This window comes from Orbicella franksi, chromosome 2, assembly GCF_964199315.1.
Source record: "Orbicella franksi chromosome 2, jaOrbFran1.1, whole genome shotgun sequence".
Classification (NCBI taxonomy): Eukaryota; Metazoa; Cnidaria; class Anthozoa; order Scleractinia; family Merulinidae; genus Orbicella; species Orbicella franksi.
Genome location: NC_138146.1, coordinates 16,905,221 through 16,925,463, shown reverse-complemented (window position 1 = coordinate 16,925,463; position 20,243 = coordinate 16,905,221). Strand labels below are relative to the sequence as shown.

At 37.6% G+C, this 20,243-nt stretch overlaps 3 protein-coding genes across 3 annotated transcripts; 2 read left to right on the top strand and 1 right to left on the bottom strand.

Moving 5' to 3' along the window:
* Positions 1 to 293: 293 nt before the first annotated feature.
* LOC145478319 (DNA mismatch repair protein Mlh1-like) lies at positions 294 to 11,358 on the bottom strand. The gene is made up of 5 exons (XM_081456298.1): positions 10,171 to 11,358; positions 9,156 to 9,291; positions 8,467 to 8,648; positions 4,481 to 5,046; positions 294 to 3,656 (listed from the first exon to the last, which is right to left on the bottom strand). The coding sequence occupies exons 1-5, from the start codon at positions 11,333 to 11,335 to the stop codon at positions 3,357 to 3,359; spliced, it is 2,349 nt and encodes a 782-aa protein (XP_081312424.1). The 5' UTR covers positions 11,336 to 11,358; the 3' UTR covers positions 294 to 3,356.
* LOC145471171 (uncharacterized) lies at positions 326 to 841 on the top strand. Its single transcript, XM_081454817.1, has 2 exons — positions 326 to 442; positions 560 to 841. The coding sequence occupies exons 1-2, from the start codon at positions 326 to 328 to the stop codon at positions 839 to 841; spliced, it is 399 nt and encodes a 132-aa protein (XP_081310943.1).
* Positions 11,359 to 11,394: 36 nt separating the features above from the next.
* Positions 11,395 to 19,614, top strand: LOC145478320 (isocitrate dehydrogenase [NAD] subunit beta, mitochondrial-like). Its single transcript, XM_081456299.1, has 13 exons — positions 11,395 to 11,464; positions 12,492 to 12,643; positions 13,912 to 13,953; positions 14,064 to 14,140; positions 14,525 to 14,588; positions 15,182 to 15,244; positions 16,039 to 16,108; positions 16,240 to 16,373; positions 16,559 to 16,661; positions 17,106 to 17,252; positions 18,337 to 18,431; positions 18,726 to 18,786; positions 19,252 to 19,614. Exons 1-13 carry the CDS (start codon positions 11,402 to 11,404, stop codon positions 19,327 to 19,329), a joined length of 1,149 nt encoding a protein of 382 aa, XP_081312425.1. The 5' UTR covers positions 11,395 to 11,401; the 3' UTR covers positions 19,330 to 19,614.
* Positions 19,615 to 20,243: the final 629 nt, after the last annotated feature.

Sequence of the window (20,243 nt, the reverse complement as noted above, 5' to 3'; positions counted from 1 at the left end):
AGATTTCAAGGCAAAGTTCCCTCCTAAAGTTGGACCCTTTCATCGATGAACAGGGACTGATAAGAGTTGGTGGAAGGCTGGAGAATTCTACCTTACCTTTTGAAGTTAAACACCCAATAGTCCTACCAAGGAGTTCTCAAGTAACTGATCTGATCATTGATCACTTTCACAAGAAGGTCAAGCATCAGGGGAAAGGAATGACCATGAATGAAATTTGTTCCAATGGATTATGGATACTGGGTCTTAATGCCGCAGTAGCCTCGTACATTTATAAATGTACATTTATAAACGTAGACGTCAGAGACGACCAACAGAAGGCCAAAAGATGGCGAATCTTCCCAAAGATAGAGTGGAGTCATCCCCGCCCTTTACATACTGTGGAATGGATTGCTTTGGACCATTCATGATTAAGGAAGGAAGAAGAGAGTTAAAGAGATATGCAGTAATATTTACTTGCATGAGTTCCTGAGCAGTGCACATAGAGCAATTAGACATGACAACTGATGCCTTCATCAACGCTTTGAGATGCTTTACTGCAATTTGAGGACCCATCCAGTAGCTAAGATCTGACCAAGGCTCCAATTTTGTAGGAGCAAGGAATGAACTCACAAACGCCACTAAGGAGCTGGACAAGGACAGGATTCAAACCTATTTGACGACCAATCACTGTGAATTTGTCATGAATGTTCCCTGTTCCAGTCACTGGGGAGGAGTATGGGAAAGACAGATTAGGACTACAAGAAGCATCCTTAACACCATCCTTAACGATTACAAGGGAACACTTGACACGTCTTCACTTTGCACTTTCTTGTATGAAGTCATGGCCATAGTCAACAGTTGACCATTGACCTGCCAGTGCCTGAACAACCCGAAGAGTTTAGAGCCTTTAACTCCGAATCATCTGCTAACAATGAAGAATAAGACACTTCTTCCACCTCCTTGCAAGTTCGTAAAAGAAGAAGTGTACGCTCGAAAGCGATGGCAACAAGTTCAGTTTCTGGCAGAGCAGTTCTGGAATAGGTGGCAAAATGAGTACCTCATCAATCTAAGCTCGAGACAGAAATGGTTCATGCCAAAGAGGAATCTCAGGATAGGAGATGTCGGTTATTGTGCAAGATGAAGTTCCAAGAAACGAGTGGCCTCTTGGTATGGTCATGTAGATTTCAATGAATCAGGAAGGTCTCGTTCGTGCAGTAAAGGTCAAGTTGGGATCCAGAAACCCCCAGAAGGGAAGCAATTCCAAATGCTCCGTTGTCGAGCAACCTGTACAGAAAGTTGTTCTCCTTATGGAAGGCGTGGACTAAAAGAAGATTTAATGTCATATTTGGAAAGCTTTAAAGTATTACGTGAAATTATTCATGATTTGCTATTTCTCCTTTTAAAAATCATCAATAATTTGGTGGGATTGTAGCTACAGCAGTTAAGTTGTGCGTGCGTGATGTACGACACTTGAGGCGACGCACGCCTCTGCAACAAATTTGCACGCAACATTGCGCAAGTTTTCAATGGGTTTCTAATTTAAGCTGTTTTACGCTCAATTACTATACTTTGTAGCCTTGAGAGTACTATTTTTTAGTCATTGGAAGTTTATTTGAATGTGTATTCACTTATTTAAGGCTTTTTCATGCGTATTCGTTTCACATGTACGCTACCCTTTTTCCTAGGTCTTTCTAGTAAGTTCTGTGGTGTCATGAAGGCAGACGCGTAGCACCGTGACACCCAACTAGCATTATAAAAGAGTAATTTTTTCCTTAACAAGATCAGTTGACGCAAGATCTGTTAATTCACCGCAAGTTGACAAGTTTCTCCAAGTTTATCATTGTTCTGGTGATCAAGGCAGCAACAAGGTAATTATTTTTTACGCCATTTTAGTTTATGTAAGCGGTTTGTATCTTTAGTCGTTTAAGTTCAGTTTCATTGCTTGTGAATTGTAAATTTAAGTCTTACGGTTTTAAATAAAGTCAAGTTGTATACAACATTGTTTTACCGTTACTGTAAATCGATCTTAAGTTTTCTCCTTTCACTTTTGTAACTTTCCAAGCATTTGAAATGTATCTATATCCTGTTACATGTATTTTCCCAAGCTAATGATTAGTTTATTTGTATCTTTTATTTTAGTTCTCACGGTGTTTATAGAGTTTTTAAAGAATTTTAATAAACAGCAGTTTGTGAACCGATGTTTAACCAAATCACTGGAGCAATAGACTTCACTAATCAAACTCTACAAAGTGTGGCTGCAGAGCAGAAGCATCTCTCATGGCACACAAAATGGGGGCCCTGAATGGATAATATACTACTTTGGCTGCTCCCCTTGATCCATCACTGTGCAGACTACAAACCAGAGCCTAGTTGTTCAAAGGTCTGATAAAACAGTCCCTACATAAATCTCTATCAAGTGGGTGAGTGTTGGCAAAACAAACTGGACAGCGATTTTGTGATTTATCTGGCCTATAAAATTATCCAACCTTTGAACAACTGAAGCCAGCATGCTATTGGTGGAAAACCCAACACTTACCACCTCAACTTGGTTCAGACAAACTACAATAAGAAGTCTGTGTTGGGGGTGGCATCACCACAACTACAAGACACTAAAGAAGTTATGGTATAACCATTGGGAAATTGCTTGCTTATCTCTGATAACAATACATAATCATACCTTGATCTGGAAAAATGTTCTACTTGAATGTCCACAGAGATTTATAAAGAATGCAAGGTAAAGGTGGTAAGAATCAATCTCCAGCATTTGTTTAGCACTTCTGCTTTGATGGATCAGTAATATTTCTTTTTCATTTGATGCTGCAATAGTGGCATTAAGAAATGCCCAAACATTGGTGAACAAGCTATGATAATTTTCTTGGCATTGCAAGTTACCATGGCAACAGCAAAACGTTTAAGAAATACACGCAGTTATTAATATAACTCGAAAATGAGTTTGGTGACAACCATTTTTTATTACCCAATATTGTAATCAGCACATCAAGATTCAACTTTTCATAAAGTTTACTAAAATATGGGGGTAAGTTCAGAGCCATCTTAAGTTCCGTATGTACAATTTTTTGAAACTTGGCAAAAAAATTGTATTTTAACATGCTTATTGTAATATTTGAATAAAGATAGGGGTCATTAGACTCATTTTTGAGTTGTAAGCACTTAACGCTAAAATTAAGATGATTTTAAATGGGTTATAATGTTGGTATGGTAACCATTTTGCATCACAAAAATGACTCAAATTTGTTTCCCAATGAATGGGCATTTGTTTGATATCACTTTTAACAGGCATTAAGTGAAAAAGAGTTGAAGTACTGATCCAACCGTTGTGAGCTGCTTTAAGGGTTTGGATTTCCATCTTTAAAAAGTCAACATCTTTCAAACACTTTGTACAAGTCAGGCAAGTTTGCTATCTGAAGCAGAGTTCCATCCTCAGAGAAGCAATCAGGAGGCACAAGTCCAGTGCGAAAAGCAGGAAACAAAACATGCTCCACTGTCCACTGCCATGAGCGACTTGATGATGATGACGACTTAACAACGTTTGCCTCCTCACTGTCGTCTTTAGGTTCGTTGTCATTATTCTGAAAAGGATCTGGTTTTAATGCATAAAACCTGCTGCATTCCTGTGCAAAGGTCTGGAAACATCCCTCTTCAGTTTCCCAATCTACCTAGATAGTGGACAATTTTAAATCAATTGACCCACAATGAACATCTCAATTGACACTCATTGGACATCTTGATTGATACTCAGTCAACATTCAATCAACACTCACTTGACATTGGATCAACACTCGATTGACACTCGATCAACAGTTGGTCAATAGTCAGCTCAGTGTCAGCTGACTTGTATGTATCATTTGAAAAAAAGTTGACTCTCGACTGACTGCCGACCAAGATGTCTGTCAGGAGTCAATCGATTGTCGAGCAAGTGTCAACTGAGGTGTCGATGGAGTTTTGATTGAGTATTAATTGAGTGTCAATTGAGGGTCAAATGTGGGTATCCATCGAGGGTATCGATCCAGCTGCTGATTGACACTCGACCATGGATGCCTTTAGTACATATGATCCTCAGAGACTCTGGATTTAATTTTCAAATTTCTCACACATGTGACATACCCAGCTTATTAAAATCTCCTTTATTTTGTCAAGCGTCATGATATACCCTCTCAATATACTCATTTCCGTCATCAAACAGCGATACACATTACTCAGAAAAAAGTCTGGAGTTAAACCTATTGCATTATTTATACAAGTTGTATGTCATGTTTACTGAGGTACAGGAGGCCATATATCAGGTCAGATGCATTTTCTTCACAGTATCTTATGTCGTTGATTTAACTCTTAGCTCTCTCTCTCAACACTCACTTTGATTCTGCTCCAACTGATGTTACATTTGGTGACTAGTTTGTTGCAGTTTTATTCATTTGAAAGCCACTCAACAAACTGTTAGGCAAGAAGCAATTAATATGCAAAGTGTTTACTGATAGCTTACCTCTGTTGCAAGACGAAGAATAAACATTGGCAGCCCATTGAGATTTGGTACATAGCCATCCAGCAGAAGTGGCAATGTCAGCAAATTACCCTCACTATCAATTTCCAATGAAAAATAATCCAGCAACATGGCTCTCTTCTCCTTTAATAACTTAACAATGTAAGTTGCCAGTTCATCTTTAGGCCCATCTCCCTCTGTCCAGCCACTCTCCTCACAGTCTAAAGCCAACTGCGCAAGATCATAAATAGGCGCTGGTTCTGACAGCCTTAGAAAATCAAAGTTGCCAAATTTGAAGAGGATGATCTGATAACAGAGTTCTTTGCTGAGGGTTGTGATGTTGGCAAGGAACAGTTTTGTGTTGTGTTGGACAAGAGCCAGTGACTTGTTGACACAGCCAACAAATTTGTGATCCTCAAACAGCTCTTTCATCCCTTTATGCTCAGAATTGTCTATAGCTTTCCGCAGATTCAAAACACTGGTCAGACGAATTTCTCTGTAAATGTTTGAGTTGCTTGTGTTTCTTGTTGTGCTTTCAGCCTTTTCTGCCAACCTTGGCTTCTTTGAACCTGAAAATAAATCAATCAAAATATGAAATACTGTTTAATACTCTAGACTTACTCTTACCATTACTTCTCTTGAAAGATTGAAAACCCCTAGATGTTTTGTTGTTTTGCCCAAATTTTCTTTTCATTTCAAGTGTATTGCAGCTTGAATATATCATGTACCACAAAATAACCTTTTTTGTCTAATCACAAAAAATAACAGTAAGTATTGATCATCTAGTACATGTAAGCAATTACCTTTGATGTGCACATCCACGCTCTAAACAATGAAATATTGGGTTTTGATGTCTATTTGTAATTGTTTTCTATGGCAATTTGAATGAAGAATTCATTTCTTACCTAAAAGCACAACGTTCTCATAACTAACTATCAAACAATATGGCCAAGTGATGATTAGGAGTAAACTAACAAGATACTGGAAAGAAAGAGGAAATACCCACTACTTGCTATTTTCATGTTAATAATTAATTCTTATATTATATGATAATAAAATTATTATAATCCCTACATTTTGTTCTAAGGAAACATGATATTTGCCGACACATGTAACTCTTCTTATAATTAGTTTTTTTGAAAAACATTTCAGAATAAAAACTAGTGGTAAAAAACGACGTTTCAATCTCTCTGAGATCATTTTCAAGTTGAAGAAAAAACGAATGAAATATACATATATAAGTACAAATTTGGGCGTGAGAATGTCAAACGATAAAATATATAAATACAAGCGCTAAAATGTAAGTGTTAACGGCCCATTAACCGATCTTTTTGAGCCGTTGCTAAGGAAAATTTATTCTCATATAACCTCATCATTTTCGGTTAGTTCAAAGTTATTTCATGTGTTTTAACTTTTTCATGATCAGTAACACTAGTGATGATGTCATCAGGCCATGCCCATGGTCATGTGACTAATACTGAAAAAACGCAAAGGCTCCTAGGCAAATTACTTTATCGCGATTTTTTTCATTGATTTAATATTTTAATTTAAATCCTCATTACGCTATGCATAGATTTTGTTTCACTTTTTAAAAGTCAGATTTTGAAAGAATTTCAAAATATTAAAAAATTCGTAATTTTCTGAAAAAAACATGATTTTGAAAAAAGAATGCATAGTTATCTTTCCAACGTTAGCTTTAATCGAAATCCGTCAAAAAAGGCTGGATTTAATGAAAAACCGTGTTTCCTTTAGCATTTAAAGAAACCGGAAGTGCGCCCGATATATATTGGAAAAAACCCTATCAGCACGTGTGCAATTTACAGTAACAGCGCACTTCGGTAAGATCAAACAAAGCCACAAAGAGTTAGTTTTTCTCTTTCTGTTGCTCTTGTTTTTCTGTCTTTTTCTTATGTTGTCTTTGTTTTTACTTTTTTTACTTTGCATTTTGTGAAACACAAAGAAAAACATCTAAAATGTAAGTGAATTTGGAAGTTATTGAGTTGTTTTTATTTTCCCCACTCAGGCTGATGTAAGTAACCGGAAGTGAAATTTCACCTCCTTAGCAATGCACGTGAGCGCGCGCATAAATCGGTTAATGGGCCCTTAAAATAATAAAATACTATAAAAAAAAACCTATATAAATAACTTTGCACGGATTGAATCTGACTGTTTGTTCAAGGTTGGCTTAAGCTCCTTTATAAAGAGCATTTCGTAGATCAGGCAGTCGAATTTACTTTGGCACTTTCTCAAGATCTTAAAATCACGATATATGTCACTTGGGACTGTTCCATGCTGCTCTTTGATGTGATTCCCAATTGAAGACGATCCTTTGTGTTCCTCAACGCGTTGATAGAGGTGTCGGCACATGTACCCGACATAGTTTCCGTTCCCAGGAAAGGAAGTTTACCGTGTTCGCCAAGTTCCATGGTGAAGCTGACAGATGGATGACTCTCATTTAGAGGGGAAAGGAATGCTTCAGCTGTTTCGGTGTCAGGCGTTATGCTCAATGTGTCATCCACATAGCGTGTGTAGAACTCGGGTAACTTGCCTTGGTCCTGAAGTCGATCTTTGATACTGCACATAAATACATTGGCCATTAGGGGTCCAAGTGGCGAACCCATGGCGACACCATCGGTTTGTTCATACAAACTCCCCTCGAACTGAAAAAGCTGGTTCTTGGTGGCAATATTTAGCAACTCTACCAAGTCTGATTTTGTAATGTTGAGATTATGCTGTTTATTGAACCAGTCATCCTTAAATGCCTTTTCAGCTAGAATTTGTATCGTCTCATCAACAGGGACATTGGTAAAGAGCGAAGTTACGTCATATCAAACAAGGATACTGTGATCGTGAACTTCCATGACATGGAGAGAATCCACGAAATCAAAAACATCACTGATGGTGTGGTCATTGACTGATAGAGGTTTGAGCTTTTTGTCAAGCCATTTTGCCAACTGGTAATTATATGTCCTGGTTGCCAAGAGTATCGGCCTCGTTGCTAGTTGTCGCTTGTGGGTTTTTGGCAAGCCATAAAGATGGGCTAGTCTCGAGCCATTCTGGACAACTGTGCCAGCAACTGCCTTGGGCAATATTCTTTCTACAGTGGCAGATAACTCCTTTTCTTTCTGCAAAAGCAGGTGGAAATGCTTGAGTGGTCTTCCTCTCATTTTGGGTCTTTCAGCACACACTGGTCTAAACTTGGTTTCGTTGTTTATTGATGACTCTTTCAGTAGGTGCACATAATCTGACTTGTCCATCACAACCACACCTGATCCCTTATCCGGCTTCGTAATAACAATGTCATTCTTCTTTTTCAATTGGCCGACTGCTCTTAGCATTGCTCTTGGTGGTGCAGGGGTCTTTCGTTCGATGTAATTCAAAGCAATCGAACGTAATGATGCAGCCACCAATTCTTTGTTTTCTTCGCTCAACCCGGTTCTAATTTCCAGAAAGCCTTTTCAAAAGCAGCTTCGATTTCCTTGGACGATACTCGCTGTGGAAGAGCAAAGTCAAGACCGCGACTTAGCGCCAATTTTTGGAAGAAGGAAAGCTTGTAGGACGAAATGTTCTTAATGTGTTCATCGATATCAGTATCATGTTTGTACAGGAGCCTCGAAATCTTCTTGGTGTGGCCATTCATTGATTGTCGGTACTGTTCATTACGTAGAGTGACGATCGTTTTTAGGATGTCAGATGTCAAACAGTCAGATTCAATCCATGCAAAGTTATTTATACAGGTTTTTTTTATAGTGTTTTATTATTGTAACACTTACATTTTAGAGCTTGTATTTACATATTTTATCGTTTGACATTCTCACACCCTAATTTGTACTTATATATGTATATTTCATTCGTTTTTTCCTTAACTTGAAAATGATCTCAGAGAGATCGAAACGCCGTTTTTTACCGCTAGTTTTTAATCTGACATGTAACTCTTGCCCAGAAAAGCCTTAGATATCACTACTTTATTAGTTTATACATGTTAGTACCTGATGGCTGGTCAGAGAAGTCCTCATCTTCAGTGCCAGATGACTTCTGTGAGTGGGAGGCTAACTTTTTCCCCTCAGCAGGGTTGACAATGGTTGAAGAGGGATGCTCAGGGGCAGTAAGTTTCCTGGGGGTTGTATTGCTGACCTCTAGTTTATTGGTACTACGGGATAGCTGCGACACACTAAAAAAATAACAGATACACAATATTACAGATATTTGTTATAAAGCTTAAGTTACTTTATTATGACAACCACTAAACTTCAGTAAATAGTCTTATTCTGTTGCATTTTTGCACTTTCTGGACTATTTATCGATGATGTAATGGGAAAATAATGTAAACAAAGTTGACGTATGTATTATATTGCACGTAGATCTATATTGTAGCCTGATCACGATTTCTGTAAGTAGTGTTGGCTGACACTGTCAACTGACTGTATTAGTCAATTTTAAGTGCATTGTTTGACCAACATTTGATCGATATTTGGCTCCCACTGTATATTGTCTGATTATGCTGGTCAAGTGTTGGTCAGGTATCATCAAATGTCAGTCAAACGTTCTCAACTGACACTGGACCAATATCTTACTCTTTGAGGATTTATGTATGGTGATGCAGCATCAGACAATAGTCTTGGTGAGCTATTGGTCACCAAATATATATATAAACTTGTCTAAAGGGCAGCCTTTGTACCTGTTAGATGCATTTGCCACATCTGCATGATCGTTAGGAGGCAGGAATGCATGAAGTGTCTGTTCTCTACTGTCTGTTCTCACCATCTGATGTGCATACACTTTAGTACTGCTTGATTTCCCTTCATCAGATGTTACTAGACATGAAGATAATGAAAGATCCATTTCTATGTGAGCTTGTTTGAGTACAAATGAGGCTTTTGGGATAAAGTAATTTGAGGAAGAGGCTTCCTCAAACATGAAAAACAATAAATTATCTTGCCACTCGAAAAGAGCTTTGTCATTTTGCTCTCACTAGCAGGCTCATTTTGTTACTTTATTGGAACAGAGTCCTGATGGTTTGTGTACTAGGATCAAGATTGAGTGACCTTTGTTTGAGAGCTAGCTGGGATTGTTGCATTGTTCTCAACTTGCCAAGACACTCACACTTAACCCTAACAGTGTCTCTCGCCACCCAGGAGTCTAAATGGGTATAGGCAAATTGCTAAGTTAACCTGAAAAAATACTGAGGAGTAATTTACAACCAACTAACATCCTATATAAGGTGGACAGAAATACACCATGTCACTTCACAGACACTAAGATATATGGGTTATTGACTAAGTCCAATCTCCAGCCATCTTGACCAAACAAGCTTGGTCAATAAAGGACTTATTATGTGGAAAAAGAACACCATTTAGTTTTCTCATGGGACATACTTGGTAATTCCAGGCGGGCAAGAGATCCCCATCTTGCCCACTCGGGTATCACAGCACAAGATTCAGTTCATTTTGTCCGCTCAAGGAGCCAGCTACATAGTAAATATGGTTTGCTGACCAAGAATGAGGTCAAGATGGCTGGATATTGGCTAAATTGTCCATAGTGACTGAGCAAGCTTGGTCAGTAAAGGAATTCTTGTGGGACATAGTGGGTAATCCTAAGGGGATATGATCAGGTAGCCAATCAAAGCCCAGGATTTGGTTCATCTTGTCCACTTGCAAGATACTGAATCAAAAGTCAGTTATGGTGCTACCAACCTGCAGAGGTCTCAGTCACTGCAACACCAGGAAGAAGGGTTTGAGTGAAGTATGTTCTTGAAGAATTAGCTCCCAATAACTTCTCCTCGAATGCCTTTTGAATGGCCTCAATGATGGAATCTTCATGCAAGAAATGAACTTCATGTTTAGTGGGGTGCACATTGACGTCAACATTACTGGGTGCGATTTCAAGTGACAAGTACACAAATGGATGACTGTTCTTTGGAATGTAAGCTTCGTATAATGATTCTATAGATTTCCTCATTGAGGAGGAATCAACAAGCCGGTGATTTATAAACAGCAAAAACTGTAACTTTTTTACAGAATAATTTGCATTTGAAATATAACCGTGCATTTTGAATGCATATCTCTGGTTGTCGCAGCTCACTTCCAGCAACTCCCTCGCAACTGTTGTGCCATAAATCGCACGAATATTGTCCAAAATCGAGGCACCACTGGCTGTTCTCACATCCGCCATGTTCTCCCCCTGCTTCTTCAAAGTGAATGCAACCCCAGAATTATGAATGGCGTACTTGCTTACCACATCAGCAATTTTCGCGAACTCTTCGCCAGGGCTTTTTAGCGCTTTTCTTCTAGTTGAAACGTTGTAAAATAAGTCTTCTACGGTTATCTGCGTTCCTTTATTGCCAGCACAAGGCTTAGGGTCGGCAGATAAACCGGGCCGAGGTGGAACAAGTTTGCCATCAGAAAAGGACGCTTTGTAAGCACAGTTTGATTCTGCTGTTCTTGTAGTGATCGCTACATGAGCTACGTGACTTATGCTTGCCAGGGCTTCTCCTCGGAAGCCATAAGTTGCTATCGAACTTAGATCTTCAAATTTCGTGAGCTTGCTCGTAGTAAAACGCTCGCAAACAATGGCCATGTCATCTTTTCTAATTCCGCACCCGTTGTCTTGTATCTGCAGAAGTTTCAAGCCTCCAGATTTCACTGTCACCGTTATAGATGAAGCCTTTGCATCAAGCGAGTTCTCTATCATTTCTTTAAGCGCATTTGCAGGTCTTTGGATCACTTCTCCAGCCGCAATGCGGTTAACAACAGCTTCGTCCAGCTTCTTTATGGTGGGAATGGCCGCCATCTTGAAAACACGTTCCGCGAATCTTCCGCGAATATTTTCCCGCGCAAAATACAATGAACACCTAAGCATTTCTGCCAGCGGATGTTATTATTGTTATGTAAAAACACTGGAATTCTACGGCACTGAACTTACAAAATGGCGGCCATTAAGGTTTCACCATCCCTCGGCCGGTTTTCGTTGTTGAAGCAAAGTTTTCAGGTAATTTACAGCTCTGATAACTATTTTAGTTTTCTTAGCTTTATTTAGTATAGATGAAAATCACATTCGTACCCAGAAAGCTTCATTTCATCACGTATGGAACCATTGGAATGACTGAAATGGACAACAGCAACAAACACAATTTTGTTGACTGTGAGAGCAACTCCATTGTACATATTCGAGAAAGCAACCGATTTTACAATGGAGTTCTTCATTTTAGAACCGGTGCAAATATGGTATGAGATTAATTATTGGGTTTGTTTGGAAATTCATTGTAAAAATTTCTGCAAAACCCTAGCTTCCCTTAGATGACAAAAGTAGTGCAAAAACTTGTTAGGAAGCTGCAATCTCTTTTGATCAAGCATTGTATACAACTTGTAAATATACTAATTTTTAAATTATTTTTAGGTTTGGTTATTAATTTGTAGGCAGGTGTCGTCTAGCAGTTGAGGGTCATCCTTCTGACACATTAATAAAGTTATTATTATTGTTATTATATTTATTACTTATGTACAGTCAGGGGTATCATTAAGGGCCAGGCATCAGGCAAATTGGCAGGCTGTGAGGATGATTTTTTATGATTTTCAGCACTGTGCACTGCAGCATTGAAGTCGATCATGATTTGAGTGTAATCTGAGGTGGATTCTTTTGTAATTTTGTTGCTTGCAGTGTTACACCATAATGTTCAGGGCTAACTTGTTTTATACTCATTCAAGAGACATTAGTCAAGGCGTAGTACCCCAATGGCTAATGTGCTGAACTGTGGATCGAGCGGCCTGACTCTGGGTTTCAGTCCAGGCTGGGGTCACTGCATTGTGTTGTTGAGCAAGACACTTTACTTTCACAGTGTCTGTCTCCATCCAGATGTATACGGTACCAGTAAATGGGTACCAGTGAATCTATTACTGGTTAATCAGGTCCAGCTGTATGAACCACTTGTCCCAATGTAGGCTTTACCTTACCAGAAGCCCTATCAATCTTGGCTGCAAATATTAATTTTCCTTTTTTTTTTTTTTTCATGAATCAGCTTTTGCCAGCTACCTTTGGGAAGTCCAGATCATTTGGCATTGCCTCAAAGAGTGAGGCACTAGCACAGTCTAAAGGGAAATACTTGGTAACACTTATTCCAGGAGATGGAGTTGGACCTGAGCTTGTCCACAGTGTGAAAAGAGTCTTCAGGTACATGTAACACACAAATTGTATACCAGTAAATTTAATCCTTAACTGTTAATCTCATGAAATCAACCATTTTAATTCTAGGCACATCCTTTGGGGTGTGGACAAAACGTGGGGTAGGCCATGGCCTAGACCAGGTACCCTGTGGCCTACCCTATGGTCTACCGGTGGTCAGATTTTTAACAGCATAACAGAGTTGAATGAGTAAGGTGGCATAAAATTATATGCCTGGTGGTTTCTTGTATCCCTCTAATAGGGGTATACTAAAAAGTCACTAACTAACTCTATCTTTAGGGGTTAAAAACACAGTTTTGGTTCCTCTTAGGGTGTTTAGCCTCAAAAAAGGTCCACAGCGGGAGCGTTTGCGAAATATGACAGGAGATAATGTCTCCCTTAGGGGAGGGAAAAAATTCAAACCATGCCCGCAAAACAGGATCTTGGTACCTCTTAGGGTTCTTTCAAAAATTTCCAACCAACACCCCCATCTTTTTTATAATTGGGAGTCCCCCCAGGCCCTTCCACTCCCTCTTAACATGCCGTTATGGTTGTTTGCTTGGCTGGGGAAGCTAGACATCGAGGACAATGAGAAATAGGATGCTTCAAGGTTGAGTGCTGTAAGGTTTGCATTGTTTCATTCCCTCTGATGTTGAGAATCATGTTAATGATTTTTTAGTATACCCCCATTTAAGGGATATAATTTTATCCCACCTTCCTTGTTCGACTCTTACTGATGTTTTGTTTATGTTTTTAAAAATCTGACCACCAGTAGGCCATAGGGTAGGCCACAGGGTAGGCCATGGCCTACCCCACGTTTTGTCCACACCCTCCTTTGGGCTTATCAAATTTACATTCAAATGTAAATACATGTAACCTAGTAGCACTCTCTTTAAAAATCATAGTTTTTACATGTAGATAGCAGTAAGAATTACTGATGTATTGCATAGCAAGCTGTAAGTATCTTAAATTGGCTGCTAGGATGTCTAGTATAAAGTAGATGACAAAGATGGAATCAACTAGATGCTTCAAATTCACATTCTGGCAGCATTTTTAGAGGTTTGGAGCAATACTTGGTGATACCGTTTTATTTTTTTAGTGGTGTGCAAAATAGTTTATAGAATGCTAAATGCTGTATGATCATTCAAATTAAAGCCATTGGGCAGAACTGTAGATCTATGTGTAGATTTATTATCAATATCTGGGTATTTTCACGCTTAGAGGTAAACAAAAACTACATCTCCATGTTATCACTACTTCTGCTTCTTTCTGTTTAGTGCTGCTGGAGCACCTGTTGACTGGGATGAAATTCCAATTAGGTAAGATAGTGATTAAATATTGATTCAATATCAATTCTGCTTTCCAATATGCTAGAGAACCAATACTTGTCTTTATAGTATTGACTATTGATGGTATTTGTTAATTTTAGTGATATGAGCTATGGCAGCAGATATACCCTGGATGATGTAGTACAATCAATGAAGAAAACTGGTGTAGGGTTGAAAGGTAAGTCATATTAATCATCGCATTTTCTGAATCTTGAAGAGGTCTTTTCCCATGTGTTAAAATAGCACATGATAATTATATTATTATTTAGTAATGAAAGGTGGTGACTCATGATTCTTAAAAAGTGTTATTTTTTAAAGAATCGCAAATCGTAAGTTTTGATTTTGTGTTGTAGACTATGTGCATCTTTCGGTATTTAATAACATGCCAACAACAACAACATATTTTCTTCATACCAAAAAAAAGGAAAGAAGAATACAAGTTACTTGAATCTGTTATCACATCACTTGTAGCACATCTTAATAGTTTTGGCTATCAAGATCGTAAATATTGACAATGTGATTTAATGTGAGTTGATAATCCATGACTTCATATTTCCTCCAGGGGCATTGACTACACCATCAAGCATCACCAGTCAAGATCACTTGTCTCTCAATCAAAAAATGAAGTAAGTGCTGAATTGATAGTGAAAATGTAGTGTCTTTATTGAGTCAAAGTGACCTAGAGACCCTGGAGCTGTAACCTCAAGTGACAACATGTACATGTAGAAGCATTTCATCCACAGTCATCGATGAGGATGCTAGTCCATCACAGAGTATACCCTCTGGCAATAATTGCAATCAGGATTCAAGTTATGGCTGTGATCATTGCAGTGTGTTCTTGTGCAACATTCTTTAATTTCACAGTGCCTCCCTCCACCCAGGTGTAAAATTTATACAACTGGGTGGAGAGAGACACTAAAAACCATAGCCCGAAGAATCATGCACAAAAACACACTGCAATGACTCCAGCCATAACTTGAATCCCCCCGATTACTACAAGTCTAGGTCATCCCACCTTCCATACTGAACTTGCGCTTGTGCACTTATTTTGTTGATTGTGCTTCTTTGAAATCTTTCCTTACAAACTGAAAATAATGTCTGGGACATTCATGTGCTTCTAAATGATACTGATTGACAACCAAGAGATGACTGTCTTTTGGATAGCCTTATATACTTTTTTAATTGATTTGCCTGAATCCTTTGATCATTTCATTCACAGAACTGAACTTGACTTGTTCGCAAATGTTGTTCACTGCAAAAGCCTCCCAGGTTTTAGTACCAGGTAAACCCTTCAACTTATAGATAACAGTCTGTGACCTGGGAACTAGAAAAAAATTATAAATAACAACATGACTGTAGTGTATGTAAGTAATTACCTGAAGACTACCTCATATGTTTGGGAAAGAGGAAAGTTTGTCTTGTGAACTATTGATAAAAAATTCTCTGCAATTAGACCAGGCACACCAATAGTTTCAGGAGGGCATCTTTTTGCTTGTTGGCTTTGAAAATGTCAAAAAATGTGAGCCATTCTTATTTACACTGTATTTCTTCTTGGACACTGGTAAATGTATTTCTGCAAGCCAGATAGATTTTAAATAAATACAAAACAGAATGTTCACTTTTGACATATATCTTATTATAATTATAACTTCTTGCATTTGACTTCGTTGATAACTGTATTTAAAAATATTACATATTACATACTTAATAAACTGCATGAACAGGCAGTTGAAAAGAATTTTTATAAGAGCAAAAGATCAGAGTTCCCATTAAGGCACAGGTGTGCATCTTATAGCACAAAAAATGAAAAGAACGCACAGGTTTTTGGCAAAGTGAGTCCTTGGGACACAGGGAAAAAGAACAAGCAAAAAGAACCCCCAACTCTTTGGAATGGGTCCCAAGGACCCTTAACTATCAAAACTAGTAAAAACTCTGAAAAGACTCATTTGTCTGAGAGGTAACTCCCTTCCCCAAATCCAGTAAGAAACATATTCCTAGTAGCAATTGTCTTGATTATGTTATAATTTATTTCCTGTGGTCTTTTATAAATTTTTTTCCTTTTTTTGTGTTTGTTAGGCATAGCAATGTAGATATGATAATCATCAGAGAACAAACAGAAGGTGAATATACCAGTCTGGAGCATGAGGTATGGCTCTCGATATTCTTCTTACAGCCAGGCATCAAAGCATAATATGGTTGAACAAAATTAAACACTGACTCGGCAGAAGTATATTCACCTATGAGTGTTTTATTGGGTGTGTTGTTCTTTTTCCACAGAGTGTACCAGGAGTTGTAGAAATGATTAAGGTTATTACCAAGAAGAAATCAGAGAGAATTGCCAAGTTTGCATTTGATTATGCAACCAAGCACAAAAGACAGAAAGTCACTGCTGTTCACAAGGCAAACATCATGTAGGTTGTTACATGTATAAATACTTCACAAAAAATATAGGTCAACAAAGAAATAAAAACAAAATGGATTGTGTGCACTTTGATGCTTACCATCCCATAAATAATATGGATATTGTACAGGTTTGGTATATTTTTCATCTAATTAATACATTATTTAATTCCATCATTATATTTTCCATCAACAGGAAGCAAGGTGATGGGCTGTTTTTAAAAACCTGTGAACAAGTTTCTGAACTCTACCCAAAGATCAAGTTTGAAGGAATGATAGTGGACAACACCTGTATGCAGGTATTAAGTGGCCATGTCACAAGGCTTACATGTTACAAAGATTCAATGTCCTTTGCATGTAATACCAATGAGCTGTTTAGTTTGTCAGCAAAGTCTTACCTTTGGGTATCATTCAAGTGAACTTAGCTACCTTTGCTGTGATGTGGTTAGTTTATAGTAATTGTTTGTCCTGCTTTTCCCCTGAAATGACAGAGGCCATAGGACTGCTTATTCATAAAGAGTAAGAATTGACTCACCAATTGTACAAAAAAGGCCAGAAAGCATGTCAAGTATAACCTAATTGAAAGTTTGGGTAGTTTGAGAGTTTCCAAGTGTTTTTTTCTTGTGTTTGACTACCTCAAACATGGCAGAGGGGTCACTAAGCTTGAATGCAGGCTTTGCCTTGCCTAGTATACTATCCATAAGCAGTAACCTAACTTGTTGTTGCCTCTCCATGATTGATAGCTTGTTGCCAAACCACACCAGTTTGATGTGATGGTGCTACCAAACTTGTATGGCAGTATTGTGGACAATGTTGGAGCAGCCTTAGTTGGTGGAGCTGGTGTTGTGCCTGGAAAAAGTCTCGGAAGCAACTTTGCCATATTTGAGCCAGTTAGTATTTGTTGTCTTAACTGTCAGATGAATGTTGTTTAATAAACATCTGGGCCTGGTTGTTCAAAACACCTTTTTACAGTTAATTCCAGGATAGGCACAGTTTTATTTGAAGCTACAGATAGTGATTTCCATAAAATATTGTAAATGTTTGTCTCTTACTGATCTTAATCTTATGCTGACACTTATCTGAAGGCAAAATCCACAAACTAAAAATTTGCACAAACTAACACACTCTAGTCTTGAAGTGTAAGAACAGGTGGAAAAATGTCTTTCAAATTATGCATCTTGCAAAAGTTATAGTCAAATATCTCAGGGTTTGTCATGTCAAATGTTTACCAACATTGTCTCTGAGTCTTGATTTCTTTTCCAAAGCTAATTAAAAGAAGTCTTGGATTTGCTGAAAATATATCTAATCACTCAGTTTCATTGTTACATGAAGTCTCAAATTTATTGTTTGTTATCCCTTTTAGGCCTAAAAACCTTTGAATAACTTTTAATCCTTGATTTATATTAAATGGCTTCAGGATATTTGATTCCTGAATTTTAATGTGTGGGTAACAAATATACAGTAAGTTTTGTAAATCTGGGTAAAACATCAAGCTTCTTTCCTTGAAGTCCAGAATCGCTAGTGATTATAGTCAGAATATAATTATTCACACTGACCACTTGTGAGCAAGCCAAACATCATGGTGGTTGTCATTGCAAGACAGTCGCACTGTAACTATTCTAACCAATATTAGTTTAAATCTACTAGTGTTCAATCACAAATGCTGTTCTCTGATTGGCTATGCTACTCACTATCTATTCTGTGATAGATAGTGAGTAGTGTAGCAGTGTGTGCTTGTTAACAAAATGATGGCCACTTTACATTTTCGAGGTATTTGTGAAGAGGATTTATATAAAGTTTTGAACAACTATTAGATGTAAAACAATCAGATTATTTGCCCTCGATTTCTATGCGTGATAGTTGACTTGGTCTGTCCCCTGGTCAACTATCACCTCATAGAAATCCCGAGTTTATAGTCTAATTACTTATTATAAATATATTAGATGATGCTGTATTATCATTTCTTCATGACAGGGAGCTCGCCATACATACGCTCAGATGGCTGGGAGAAATGTTGCTAACCCCACTGCAATGATTCTAGCTGGTGTTGACATGTTGGAACATATGAAGTAATGTTTTAAATTTCAATTTTTATTTTTGTTGGAAATTATCTTTTAAAGGTATTATTAATAAAACATACTTGTTTGTCCTTAATACGAAGACATAATGTTGGAAATGCTTCAAGGGGTTTTTCTTACTTTTTTTTACCCTTTTAACAGTTTAGTATTGTAAAAATTAGTTTTATGGTTGTTTTGTAAAATAAATTTTGTCTGAAAAAGACTCTTAACTTGTGAAAATGAAAATGAAAGGTTCTGTTTGTAGAAGTTCACTTTCTGTTATTAACAATATGTCTTCTCTTTCAGTCTTGGATTTTATGCTAACATGATCAAAGAAGCTCTGGAGAAAACAATATCTGAGGGAAAGGTCTGTCTCTCTGCTGACTACAACTACTTTCCACCTTACTTTATAATTTGTCATTTCATTGGCATCGAATGAAAAAGCAAACATCACAAAACTTTTTGCTGCAGTTTAACTGACAGTATGTAAGCACCCTGAATATCAATTTTTCCATTTTTAGTACACGGAAAAGCAAAACTCCAGCATTTTTCTTGATTGAACTTGTGCTTGAATAATTTTCTACAAAAATTTTCAACTGAGGGTTTATATTTATTAACTAGTATATTTCTTGTGAAAGAGAATTTTGATGGCAATTTATAGTTCTGAACTTATGATGAAAATTGCTGATTAGTTACCCTGCAAAACAGATATTCCCCTCTCTTTGTGCTCATTCTCACCGAGCAGAAAGAGGAAGGAGTCTCTTTCTCATAGGATCAGTGATAAATGCAACCTATTACTAACTAGAAAGTTATTTTTTTGTTTGATCTTTAGTTCTTAACGATGGACATGGGTGGCAGTACAAGTACCACAGACTTTGTTCAGGCTCTCATTCGAAATCTGTACTCATAGAAAATGTTGCAACAGTGAAAAATCTGTTGGCATATACTCAAATTGAGCTGATTACAATATATCTTGATCAAACTAGTGAAGTTGCAGTCTAGCTAACTGCAAGAAATTAAGACTATGCACAGATGCTTTGTAAAAATGTTCAGGAAAATGTAAAGCTTTCAGTTGTTAATTTTTGAGCTTCCTTGTAAATATTTAAAAATGTATTATGCAGTTACATGTACAATATTATAAAGCAATAAAAGTCAATTTAGTTTAAAAACTGGTTGTGCGAGCTTTTGTCTTTTAAGCTGACTTTAATCATTTAACTGAGAAATAATTATTGCATACTGATGACTGGTTGTTGCTTGGATACAAATAATTTGTAACCAAGGAACAACTTATCAAATACACTAGCTGAATTTCTGTAGAACTACATCTGGGCAGAAGTCTCCAAAGGCTTGAGGAAATGATAATTTCCAGTCAGAAGCTACCGTAATCTGCCTCTTATTAGCCCCTCTGTTTACGAGCCTCGCTGGTTATAAGCCAATCCACCTGTAAACCAAAAGTTACATTTGGTTATAAGCCCCCCCCCCCCCCCCCCACCAAAACTGGATATAAGCCCCCTATAGCTTTCCTTGTTTTGAATTTTTTTACTATGGTGTTTTAAAGCTTAATTACCAGTAAATGAAAAACCTATTTCAATCCACATGTGCTGCAGCTGTAGCTCGCTGCGAATTTTTTTTTTTTTTTATTCCGGTTATAGGCCCCTCCATTTATAAGCCCCTCCGTTTATGAGCCCATCTAAAAGCCCAGTTACAAAGATGTATAAGCCCAGGGCTTGTAAATGGCAGTTTACAGTATTTCAAATTTGATGACTACAAGATGAGTGAAACAAGGAGTCAAAAGCATGGATTTATTTAAAATCCAAGCATACT